This window comes from Tamandua tetradactyla, chromosome 9, assembly GCF_023851605.1.
Source record: "Tamandua tetradactyla isolate mTamTet1 chromosome 9, mTamTet1.pri, whole genome shotgun sequence".
Classification (NCBI taxonomy): domain Eukaryota; kingdom Metazoa; phylum Chordata; class Mammalia; order Pilosa; family Myrmecophagidae; genus Tamandua; species Tamandua tetradactyla.
Window position 1 is genome coordinate 38,803,255 of NC_135335.1, and position 12,914 is coordinate 38,816,168.

Consider the following 12,914-nt stretch of genomic DNA (forward strand, 5'->3'; position numbering starts at 1 on the left):
TTATTGATTTTATCAAAGAATCAACTTCTGGTTTTATTTATTCTCTCTCTTGTCTTCATATCCTCAATTTCATTTATTTCTGCTCTAATCTTATTTCTTTCTTTCTGTTTGCTTTGGATTAGTTTGCTGTTCATTCTCTAATTCCTCCAGGTGATCAGTTAATTCCCTGATTTTTGCTTTCTTGCTTTTAAATATAGGCTTTGAAGGCAGTAAATTTCCCTCTCAGCACCACCTTTGCTGCATCCGTTAAATTTTGATATGTTGTGTTCTCGTTTCATTTGCCTCGAGATATTTAGTAATTTCTCTTGCAATTTCTTCCTTGACCCACTGATTGTTTAAAAGTGTTGTTTAGCCTCCATATATTTGTGAATTTTCTAGCCTTCTGCCTATTATTGATTTCCAACTTCATTCCATTGTGATCCAAGAAAGTAATTTGTATAATTTTGATCTTTTTTAATTTTTTGAGACCTGCTTTGTGCCCCAACATGTGGTCTGTCCTTGAAAATGATCTGTAAGCACTCAAGAAAAAAATGTATCCGGTTGTTGGATGCAGGTTCCTATAAAGGTCTGTTAAGACCAGATCATTTATTGTATTATTCAAAATCTCTGCTTCCTTTATTGATCCTCTGTCTAGACATTATATCCATTGATGAGAGTGGTTATTGATATCTCTAACTATTATTGTAGAAGTATCTACTTCTCCCTTCAGTGTTGTCAGTATTTGCAGCATGTATTTTGGGGCACTCTGGCTCAGTGCATGGATATTTATGATTGTTAGGTTTTCCTGCTGGGTTATCCTTTTTATTAATTAATAGTGTACTCCTTTCTCTTTTAAGTTCTTTACATTTTGACGTCTAATTTGTCTGATATTAGTATAGCTGCCCCTGCTCTTTTCTGGTTGTTGTTTGCATGAAATTATCTTTTTCCAACCTTTGACTTTCAACCTGTTTTTGTCATAGGGTCTTAAAGTGAGTCCATTGTAAACATCATGTCGATGGATCCTGTTTTTTTATTCAGTCTGCCAATCTCTGTCTTTTGATTGAAGTGTTTACATCGTTGACATTTAATGTTATTACTGTAAAGGCAGTACTTTCTTTACCCAGTTTTGTCTTTTGGATTCTGTCATATTTTATTTTATTTATTTCCTCTCTCTTTTTTTTTTTTTTTTTTTTACCTTTAATAGTACCCTTATGCTAATCTTTATTTTTACACTCTCCTCCAGACATCTTTCTCCTGTCTTTTTCTATCTGCCTGTAGCATGCCCTATAGTATTTCTTGTAAAGCAACTCTCTTGTTTACAAACTCTCTCAGTGTCTATTTTATCTATAAATGTTTTAAACTCCCCTTCATTTTTGAAGGAAAGGACAGTTTTGCTGGATATAGAATTCTTGACTGACAGTTTTTCAGTTTCTTAAATATATCATACCACTGCTTTTTTTTTGCCTCAGTGGTTTCCACTGCGAGATCCACCCTTGGTTTTACCTCGCTTTCCTTGTATGTGATGGATTGCTTTTCTCTTGCTGCTTTCAGGATTCTCTTTGACATTTGTTAGTGTGATTAGTAAGTGTCTTGGAGTTATGTCTGTTTGGATCCATTCTGTTTGGGGTATGTTGCACTTCTCGGATATGTAATTTTATGTCTTTCATGAGGGTTGGGAAATTTTCAGTGATTATTTCATCCATTATTCCTTCTGCCCCTTTTCCTTTCTCTTCTCTTTCTGGGATACCCATAACATGTGTATTGCTGTGCTTCATGTTATCATTCCGTTCCCTGAGACACTGCGCATATTTCTTCATTCTTTTCCTTATCTGTTCATTTGTGTGTAGGATTTCAGATGTCCTGTCCTCTAGCTCACTAATCCTCTCTACTTGTTCATATCTGCTATGTACATCTTCATTTTGTTTTTTTTTTTTTTTTTTTTAAAGGAAAGACAGAGAGAAGGAAGGAAGGATAGAAGGAAGGAAGGAAGGAAGAAAGGGAAACATCTTTAAACACTTTCTTGTTTTATTGTATTTTGTTTCTCCGTTTTTGTTACATGGGCTGGGGCCGGGAATCGAACCGAGGTCCTCCGGCATAGCAGGCAAGCACTCTGCCCGCTGAGCCACCGCAGCCCGCCCCATTTTGTTTTTCATCTCTTCTGTTGTGCTTTTCATTCCCATAAGTTTTGCCATTTGTACTTTTTTAAGCATTTAGGTTCTTCTGTATGGACACCTTGTATGTATCTTCTTTATATCCTTCATCTCTTTTTCCACCTTCTTCTTTAACTCGTTGAATTGATTTAGAAGATTTGTTTGAACACCATTAATCAGTTGTTTCAGCTCCTGTATCCAGTGGAGGTGTTATTTTGTTCCTTTGGTTGGGCCATATCTTCAGGCTTCATGGTGTGAGCTGATTTTCTGTTGGTGTGTAGGCATTTGTTAATTCTTGCTTAGTTTATGCTGGAGGTCATTTTCTCTCTTTTGCCTAGGTTTTGTGGTGGTAGTTGACTTTGTTCTCTGTCCGTTTCTCTCTCGCTGGCCAGTTATCAAATTGCATCTATCCCTGGTCTCCCCAAACACCAGGCACCCACAATGGCCTGCCTCAGTGTTGGGAAGCAGGCACTGGGCACCACACAAGGTCTCTGTTTGTAGATAAAATAAGTGTGCTGGGTTCCAGTGGAGCTCTGTTTTTTGGCCGGCCCACCAAACCTGGATTTGCTTTAGGGCACTGCTTTAAAAAGTTGAGTCAATTGTAGTTTTCAGCCAAAATGGGTGCATGTTCCCCTGAAGGGGGTCTAGACTAGCTCCAATGGTTCTGAGATAGTTTTATGAAGACTCTCTGAAAAAGCCCTCAGTTCCCTTGCAGTTTCTGCTTTGCCCAGCAGATGGTGATATTTGTAACTTAATTATCCTCAGAAGATATTGGCTTATAACTCAGGTTATGTCTGGCCGGACAGGGCTGGGACTGCAGGTGTCTTTTGCTGCCTTCTTTGCCAGCCAAAATCTATTGCAAATGGGGCTGTGTCCCCCACTTTGTTTTTGGCAGAGGAATCCTGCAGCTGAGCCAGACTTAAGCCAGACCCAGTGGAGATCAGTCCATCAAAGGCTATTCTGTCAGGGATGGGGGAACAGCTTTTGAACCAGGACTGGAATTATACTCTGTCCACGTTTCTCAGACTCTTTATCCCTCACTAACCTGCATCTTGAAATGCCCTCCCTCATCCCCCAGACCTCCTAGTGGTGGGAGTTGTTCTCACTGCTGTGAAAGAATTTATATTCTGTGTCCCCGATAGGAGGTATCCTGCCTGCTGTTAACCCTATAGCTAGCTCTAACTTCCTCCAAGAGTTCTGAGAAATTCAGAATTGTTCCTTTTTTCATTGAATCTCCAAGAGAGATATTCAGTAGCTGTTTATGTAGCCATGTTGATGATGTCATTCACTAGTGTGGCTTTTATTTGCGTTTCCCTAGTGACTAATAATGTTGAGCATCTTTTCATGTACTTTTTTTTGCCATTCATCTATTTTCTTTAGAAAATAGGACTCAAGTCCTTTGCCCATTTTTTAAGTTGATTGGTTATCTTGTTGAGTTGTAGAATTTCTTTCAATGTTAACTATTAAGCCATTATCAGATATGGTTTGCAACTCTTATCTCCCATCCTGTAGGTTGTCTCTCTGCTTTCTTCATGATGTCCTTTGTACAAAAATTTTTAATTTTGATAAAATCTCTTACCTATTTTTTCATTTGTTGCTTATGCTTTGTTGTAAAGTGTAAGGATTTATTGCCTAATAACAACATCTTGAAGATGTTTCCCTGTGTTTTCTTCTAGGAGTTTTATAGTTTTAGTTCTTATAATTAGGTCTCTAGTCCATTTTGAGTTAATTTTTTTATATGGTGTGAGGTAGGGGTCAACTTTGTTCTGTATGTGGACATCCAGTTTTCCCAGTACCATTTATTGAAGAAATCAACCTACTGTTGATTTTTTGTTTTTTGTTTTTTGCATGGGCAGGCACCGGAAATCAAACCTGGGTCTCCTGCATGGCAAGAGCGAGAACACTGCCTGCTGAGCCACCATGGCCCACCTGATCCTACTGTTTTTAAGTTGTCTTTTTCTTGATTTTGGCACTCACCCTGTTACTGCCACACTTTATCTGTTTTCTGGAGCTTTGAGAAAAATGGTTCTTTATTGCTTAAAGCTTCTGTGAGGGGGAGAGTCCTGGAGCATCTCTCTCCACCATCCTGACCCCTGGTTTAGTTTTACTTGGCTGCTCAGGCAAATACCATGCAATGGGTTGACTTAAACAATGGGAGTTTATTGGTTCATGGATTTGAAGCTAGGAAAAAGTTCAAATCAAGGAAGTGCTTTCTCCCCAAGGACTTTGGTGTTCTGGGGCTGACTGCTGGTGATTCTTGGACCTGGGCTCCTTTCACATGGCAAGACATAGGACAGCCTCTCCTGACCTCTCCATTCCGTTCTGGGCTCTGCTGACCTTCAGCTTCTTGCCTTCCCCAGGCTTTCTCTTTCTGAATTTGATTCTGCTTATAAAGGACTTAAGTAATAGGATTAAGATCCATCTTGATTGAACTGGGCCACACCTTAACTGAATGAATGTCGTAGTTATGATGGGTTCATAACGACAGGAATGGATTAAATTTAAGAACATGGGGGTACATAGCTCCAGGCCACCACAGTCACCACAGTTGTATCTGTTAGTGGTTTCGGTTTGTATTTCCCTAATGACTAGCAATGTTGGGCATTTTCATGTTCTTTTTGGCCATTTGTGTATCTCCTTTGGAGAAATGACTAGGAGGGGTTTTGTATTCTAAAATACATGATGAGTGCAAGACATTTTAAGATGAACTAAAGGAGCTGGAGAATTCTGTGTCTGGGCCTTCATGAGGTAAGACTACTAGGCGTGAAATCAAAATTAAGCAGGATAGCAACACAGAATGAAAGGAAAGAGAAGATGTAGACCTAAGTGGGGCAAGGAAACAGAGCCTGGAAATCTCAGAATGCAAGTTCCCACATTTTTCAATGCTACACAAAAACAAGAAAGAGTTCTGAACTTAAAAAAATCTTCCTTGAACCTTACTTTATTAGGAAAATAAATTTATCAAAAGAATCAAATAACAGCAAATTATTTAAGGTATAATTACATACAAAGTTATAAGGAAAATGAGATTAAACAAATAATATCCCTGCAGATTATGAAAGCACACTAGAAAGACAGACCCACAAAACAGAAGGAAACTGTAGCCCACTATTTCAAAACAAACTAAGACATTTTAAAAATAATATGACTTGAAAGATCAGAATTAGAAAAACTCAGAAATGAGGTGACAATGTAAATAATTAGAAATAGAAAATTATTTCAGAAATAAAGCCTAAATTAGTAGGAATGCAAGAGCAAATAAATAAGATTATAAAAAGGGAACTTTTTTTAAATTAAAAAAAATGAAATAAGATAAAAGTTTTGAGAGTGACACCTAGTGAATACAGGCAGAGACAATCAAACACATAAATAATAGAAATCCCTGAAGAAGAAAACAGAATCAGAAAACTTGAAACTGAATACTAATATAGTATTCCCTATACCTCAGAATGTCAAGCCAGAATCACCACATATTCTAGCAGTATTACTGGACTTTAAAAAAAGAAATTATTTTGACATCTAGAAAAAAATAGCCATGTGACTTATAACTTAAGGAAAATTAGATTATAATCAGACTTCACAGGAGTGACATATTTAAGATACTTGAGGAAAGAAAGTGTGAGTCAAGGATTAATAACCAGCAAAAATGATCTCGAGATTTACACAAAGACTTATATGCAAAAGTTCAAGCAAAAAAAAAAAAAAAAAAAAAGATTCATGTCAGCTTTAGTGAGCAAAAACAGAAACAATCCAAATGCCTAAACACAGGTAAATGGGTAAATTTGTAGCATTTATAAAATCCTAGGAAATGTAAAGTAATGTATAGTGACAGCAGATCAGTGGCTGAAGCTCTGGTGAAGGGGGTGTGTGGAAGGACATGAGGAAACTTCAGGAAGTGGTGAAGTGATTATTTTCATTATCTTGATTGTGGTTACGGTGTCACACAGTTTCCGTATGTCGGTTCATTCAGTTCTGTACTTCATGGGCAGTTAATGTATGTCATTGTATTTCAGAGCTATTTTAAAGAGTTGACTTTGAAGTATAAAGAGCACAAACTGTTTTCCGTATTATAAGACTGGAGGAATTACTTTCCCTGAGCCCTTCCTGAGGTATCTACTAAAGAACAAGCTTCTGACAACAAAAATGACTAGAGACATAAACATAAATGTATAATTACTTGTAGAGAACTGAAACAAAAAATGGGAGTTAAAAGACAGTTTAGTGTGTTCTGCTGAGAGAGAGTGTACAACTATTAAAAACAGTGGAGGGAGAATGGGAGAGCATTTGCAAATACAGTTTTTAATGATTTCAGTAATCATATTGCCAGTAGTATTAATATCGTTATTCTGAAACTTCTGTACTAGTAAATAATTATGTAGTAGTGAGTATCCCTAGCACCTAGATTATAGTCTTGAAATACCATTTCTCTTTTAAAGAAATCAGGGCTTCTTAGACAAATGGCTAATCCCAGGTCTGAAGCAGGAAATACACAAGATGAGTTTGGAACACCTTGTCATACCAGATAGAAAAGCAATGACCAAAGGCATACTTTGACATACTATGGTATGTCAAAAACAGCCAATTTGAATAGGTTCATACTACCAAAAATGGGCAGTTTGAAGTCAAAACTGAGAATAATTACAATGAACTGAAGCCCAACAAATATGCTTAAATTCATGAATTCATAATATCGAAGAACTGGACATCTTTGGACAAAGATTGGGAACCAGTTCAGAAAAAATCAAGCCTCTATCCTGCCTTTCTTCTATGACCTGTATATACCCTTGGTAACCAAATGGTTAATAAGGACAGTTATCCTCATCTAGAGCATTCCACGTCATAAATGAAAAAAGTGACAGAATTACAGTATCCCATTTCACAACCTCCAGTGAATACAGCATAAAGCATTGACAACTGTTAATATCACAAAAAGAGAATCAGACATCATGTGCCCCCTAGTGAAAGGACACACCTCTATCTGTAGTTCTGACAATTTTCAGGAATTCACAGGAACATGCTAAGTTGAATAAGCAAAATCCAGACTGAGAAACTATAGGTTAGGTGACTCCAGTTCTTCAACAGAAAATTCTAAGGAACGAAAAGGTTGGAGAGGGAATCTGTAGATTAAGAGATGTTAATAACATCCTTTTTTAAATATTTTTATTTTATTTTATTTTATTACATGGTCAGGCACTGGGAATCAAACCTGGGTCTCCACCATGGCAGGTGAGAACTCTGCCACTGAGCCACCGTAGCCCACCCACGGGTCCATTTTTTTAAATGAGAAATATCATAGTGTGTAGGGGTGTGCATCTGGGTGATAAAACTTAAAAGACACATACAAGGAAAAGTTTAGAAGTCAGGATAATGGTTACCAGGGGGACAGAGGGACTGTGATTAGGAAGGGACTCATGATAGGGCTTCTTGGGTGTGGAGCAGAGTTTTATTTCTTGACCTGGTGGTGGTTACAAGATTGCCTTGGAGTATTCATTAAGCTTTATGTTTTTATGTGTGGTTGTCTGAGAGTTCTACTTTCAGCGCATACTGCTGTCACACACACACACACACAATTAGGAATACTTGAGAGAAAAATTTGTCTTATCCTTGGTTCAACAAATCTATTGACCTACATAATGCAGTTCTGAGAATTGAAGCGGAAGTGAAGAAAATACATTGGGTCTGCAAAAACACCATGTTCTATTGTAGGGCCAGAGGGCAAAGTCACATGTCCCCTCTTTACAGATTGGCTGCAATGCTGTCAGCTGGGCCCCTGCTGTGATACCTGGAAGCCTCATAGACCAGCCATCGGGGCAGAAACCCAACTACATCAAGAAGTTTGCATCAGGAGGTTGTGACAACCTCATCAAGTTGTGGAAGTAAGTGGGGTTTTGTGGACTTCTCAGGGGAAGGGAGGCACTTCTTACTCCCTCCCCTACCTGACATGACTCAACCACAGTTTACAAAAAACAATGTCACCTTTCTTTATCCCCCCTGCCAATAAAATACTCTTATCAGTCTGTCAGAAGACAATTTCATTTACTGTTCACCTATTTCCCAACCTGGGGCCAGCTTTTTGGCTATGGAGTAATAGCATTCCTGGGGTGTTTCTTTGCAGTGGATGAACTGAATAAAATTCTGCAGGCTCACTGAATGAAATAAGGATGGAGTAGCTTCTGGGCCTCTTGTGGAACCTAAGGGTCCAGGCTAGGCGTGGGGAAGGAATGGGATCTGGGGCTGACACCTACTGAGTTCCTCCTGTCACCTCCCCTGTTAGGGAGGAGGAGGACGGCCAGTGGAAGGAGGAGCAGAAGCTGGAAGCGCACAGTGACTGGGTGCGTGACGTGGCCTGGGCCCCCTCCATTGGCCTGCCCACCAGTACCATCGCCAGCTGCTCCCAGGTCAGTTCAGACCCGTGAAAGTTCCATGTTTAATTTTTAATAAGTCCCATCAGCCCTAACAGTCCTCTAATGGAAAAGTCTTCTTGAAATATAAAAGCAGAGCCATAGATCCCTTTGCCTTAATGCAGAGAGAAGTAAGAGCACATGGATTCAGCCAACATGTGGTAAATTCTTAATCAGAAGCCATAGATGGCTTGCCTCTACTGAGATGAAAATTATACAATAAAACTGGTCTCAAGAGGGGGACAAATTCTAGACAAGTCTCCCTGCCTCGTCCTAAGGTAGGGAATGGAGATGCCCAGGTACATGGGAGTGTTCCCAAACAAGGATTGGGGGACTGGGAAGTGCTAGGACATCTACCTAGCCACTGTTACCCAGACAGTTCACAAAAGTAAAACCAAGGAGAGGCATGTAATTATATACTACCTCCACCCTAGATGAGTTAAGTCCATTTTGTTTGGCTCTTAAGATAGCCATACCCATTCAGTTTAGACCATATAGAAAGAGCCCTAAAATAGGCAGGGACTTGGCAGGCATGAGGAAACCCACTAGAAAATTTGGGAGTTAGCAATGCAGACAAAGTCTTTATCTGAAACCAAGATGATAAAAGTGTGTTCTTGGGAGTAAAGGAAGCCAGGATGCTGAGCTGGAAATTGGTCATCAGAGTTGCAGATACCAAACTTTTTTCTTCTTACCCATACTTCTACTGCAGAAAGGTCCAGTATGGCTTCAGATTGGGAGAGTACACAAGTGAAGGATTCCTGCCTCCCATCTCCTGACTCTAAACTCCGTTTTCCTAGGATGGCCGTGTATTCATTTGGACGTGTGATGATGCCTCAGGCAATACGTGGTCCCCCAAACTACTGCATAAGTTCAATGATGTCGTGTGGCATGTAAGCTGGTCAATCACAGCCAACATCCTGGCTGTCTCGGGCGGAGACAATAAGGTACACCCGTTTCCTGTGACCTAGTGGACAGGGCCCCAGTTGCTTTTACTTTGCCCGCTAGAGACTATAATTGACATTTCTAAAAATCTCAGGCTGGGAAGAAACCTTATTTAGAGTGCTTTTTGAGCATGTCTCTTCATTACATCATTCTATCTCATAATCCCCTGAGAGATAGTACACTGCCGCCACCACCCACCCCTTTTACAGAAGAGAAGTTGATAGAGGCAGTTTGACTTGCATAGAGGTCAGAAAGCTATCAGGTGACAGAGCCACTGCCCCAATTCATCTCCTTAACTGTCTACCTTCATGGTGATTTTCAGTAAGCTCTACCTAAAACAGTATGCACATAAGAAAAAGAACCCACAAATAAGAGGAGGAACATGGGGGGGGGGGGTTGGTCCTAGACACTAAGAGGCATGTTTTTAAATATCACTACAGTTCATTGTACTTCATCCCTGCAGGGTGCCTATTACTGCTGTGCTGTGAGCCACCCCAAGGAAAGGTCTGACAGAGCCCACGTGGCCTCTGGAAAACGCAGTGAAACGAGGTCCCACACATGGCAGGGTAGAAAGAGTAGTGAGAGCTGGAGGAGCCCTAACCAAATGACACCTTAGAAGCAGAGCAGATGTGCCTGAAGAATCATGACCATTCCACTTGAACCTACCCTGTGAAGTTATGGGTACCCTCTGCCTTTCAGGAGAATTTGGCTGAGCAGATGGCACTGGCTTCTCACTTCTTTCTTCCTGCAGTCAGCTTTTATTCCAGCCAAAGTCCCTTTAGACTATGATTCACAGAAAGATCTAGCTGGCTGTACCCCAAAGCCATAGTACTTTGGAACTAGAATCCCTTCAAAGGACACCTGACTGAACCCACTTGATTCCTCATGGTCAGGACTAGAATCCAGATTCAGTGACATGCAGGACTGTCCAGACTTGCCTCAAGCAGCTCTGCGGTGACTTTTACAAGGCAGTAAGCAAAGCTGGTTGAACGTTTCCCAGTGTTGGGACTGCTTTCACTATGCTTTTGTAATCCTTATACTTTCTTCTTTATAAGCTATTTCCCTATCATCCCCTAGCAAAGAGGTGTGTTTACAGCCCCAGAACATGATGCACAGTGCATGCTCAGTGAAGAAATGATTTTTAGAACTCCTGCTTTAGGAATACCTGTTTTTTATTTTTTTTTTTTTAATCAAAGAAACACATGTACGTAGCTTTAGGCAGTTTTTTGGTTTTTATTTTATTCATGAATACTCCATATCCACCAAACATACATCTCCCCTCTTTCCCTCTCCATATCCCCTAGTAACTTCTAATCTACTTTCTGACTGCAGATTTGCTGTTTCTACAAATCTCTTAGAAGTGTCACTATGCAATATTTTTTCTTACTGTTTCTTCCCTATTTCACAAGTATAAGCAAATTTTCTAGGTTATTCCATTTGCTGCATGTCTCAATGGTTCATTCTTATAGCTGAATAATTCATTGTATCTCATTATATATATGTCCAGAGCACATGTTAATTCTGTATTAGCTTTTTGAGGACCTGCCTATTGCTTTCCAAAATGGCTGCACCATCTTTATTTCCATCAAGAATGCCCTAAAGTTACAGTTTCTCTAGCACTTATTTTCTTTTATTTAATAACCATCCTTGTAGGAGTCAGATGGTATCTCTTGGTTTTCATGTGCATTTCCCTAATGGCTAATGCTGAGCATCTTTTCATATTCTTATTTGCTATCTGTATATCTTCTCTGGTAAAATGTCTCTTCAAGTCCTTTGTTTTTTATTTTGTAGGTCTTGAACACTTTTCCCCCCCTCCATTATTGCCTTCCTCTTTATTTAGATGAACTTTTATAATGATCCATTTTACAGTTTTAACTCAGTATCCTATACATTCCCTGTTACTATATTCCTTTGTCCCTCTCCTCTGTCATACTTGTCCTAAATTACATCTTTCTACATTGTGTGCCCAGTAACTATGGTCTGTGCTTATTTATGCTTTTGAATTTTAAGTCATATAAGAAGTAAAAGAGCATTACAAAGGAAAAATGCATCAATACTGGCATTCATATTTATCCCCATAGTTACCTGTGTACAGCTCTGACTTACTGCCCAGTATCCTTTCCTTTCAACATGAAGGACTCCCATCAGCAATTTTTGTAAGGCAGGTCTAGGTAGAAATGAACTCCCGCAGTTTTTGTTTACAGGGAAACATCTTAATTTCTCCCTCATTTTTGAAGAATAGCTTTACCAGATATTTGTTTTGGATAGCAATATTTTCTTTCAGTACTTTGTCTTCCCACTGCTTTCTGGCCTCCATAATTTCTAATGAAAAATCAGATAGTAGTCTTTCTAAGGATCCCTTGTCTGTGACATATCACCTCTTTTGCTGTTTTAGAAATTGTTTTGCATTAGACAGTTTTAAATTATTTTTAAAAATATGCAGACTTCTAATTCTCATTCTTCAAGGGCAATCCTTTTCAACTCTTAACTCTTCCTTCTATGTTTACTTGAATACAGAAATAACATACTTATTGATTTGTATCTTTTTCTACCACCCTTTAACATTATTAAATTGTTAAAACACAGATTGACATCTACTGAATCAGATCTAGGCGAATGTCCACAGGTGGTGCCGACGCTGTGATCTGGGAAACACCCTGAGAACCACTGCTCTGTACCATCTCCATCACCTCACTAAAGCCATATCAGCTGGGCTAAAACATCATTGCTCACAGCCATCTCTCAGCAGCTATTATTCATCCCCTTTTTTTCCTTATCTTTACAAAATGTAGCCCTTTATTTTCTTGCCAAAGGAACTTCCAGGAGGCATCGTGGAAGTTTCACTCAGAATCCTCTGAGCAGTGGTCTTGAGGGGCTCTTATTTAGGGGCACCAGTGAGGTGAGGGCCGTGGAGGGAAGGGGCGGCAGACCTGTGACAGCCTGTGTGCACTGGCCTGCAGGTGACCCTGTGGAAGGAGTCGGTGGACGGGCAGTGGGTGTGCATCAGCGACGTCAACAAGGGCCAGGGCTCTGCATCGACCTCGTTCACAGAGAGCCAGCAGAATGAGCAGTGACGGGAGAGGTGGGCCTGGCTCCCCTGCCGCCAGGACTGTCCCTTCTGGGCCAGCTGACCAGACAACTGGGAAGAACACCCAACTCCAACAAGAGTATTTTCCTAGGAATAGTTATAAATACAACCACAGAATGATCATCTGCCTTAACATGATTCCGTATGTATTATAACTTAATTCCAGCTGAAAGCACTCTTGGTGTGAGGGGGAAAAACTACAACTGCTCTTTAAAAGTATTGTTTTAAAATATTTTTGTCCATTTTCATGTACCTTTTGGGTTCAGACATCATTCCAAAGTAACTGAATAAATCATATTGCTTATAATTCCTACTGGGCTAGTCTAACCCCTACAATGCTCCGCTTGATTCCAC

At 39.7% G+C, this 12,914-nt stretch overlaps 1 protein-coding gene across 1 annotated transcript in view; it reads left to right on the plus strand.

Moving 5' to 3' along the window:
- SEC13 (SEC13 homolog, nuclear pore and COPII component) overlaps window positions 1–12,873 on the plus strand; it is a 55,351-nt gene extending 42,478 nt beyond the window's left edge. The window contains exons 6-9 of the mRNA XM_077116567.1: window positions 7,872–8,005; window positions 8,404–8,527; window positions 9,328–9,474; window positions 12,433–12,873. Of these exons, the coding sequence (XP_076972682.1) occupies window positions 7,872–8,005; window positions 8,404–8,527; window positions 9,328–9,474; window positions 12,433–12,546 (519 nt within the window). The 3' untranslated portion in view covers window positions 12,547–12,873. The remainder of the gene's footprint in view (window positions 1–7,871; window positions 8,006–8,403; window positions 8,528–9,327; window positions 9,475–12,432) is intronic.
- Window positions 12,874–12,914: the final 41 nt, after the last annotated feature.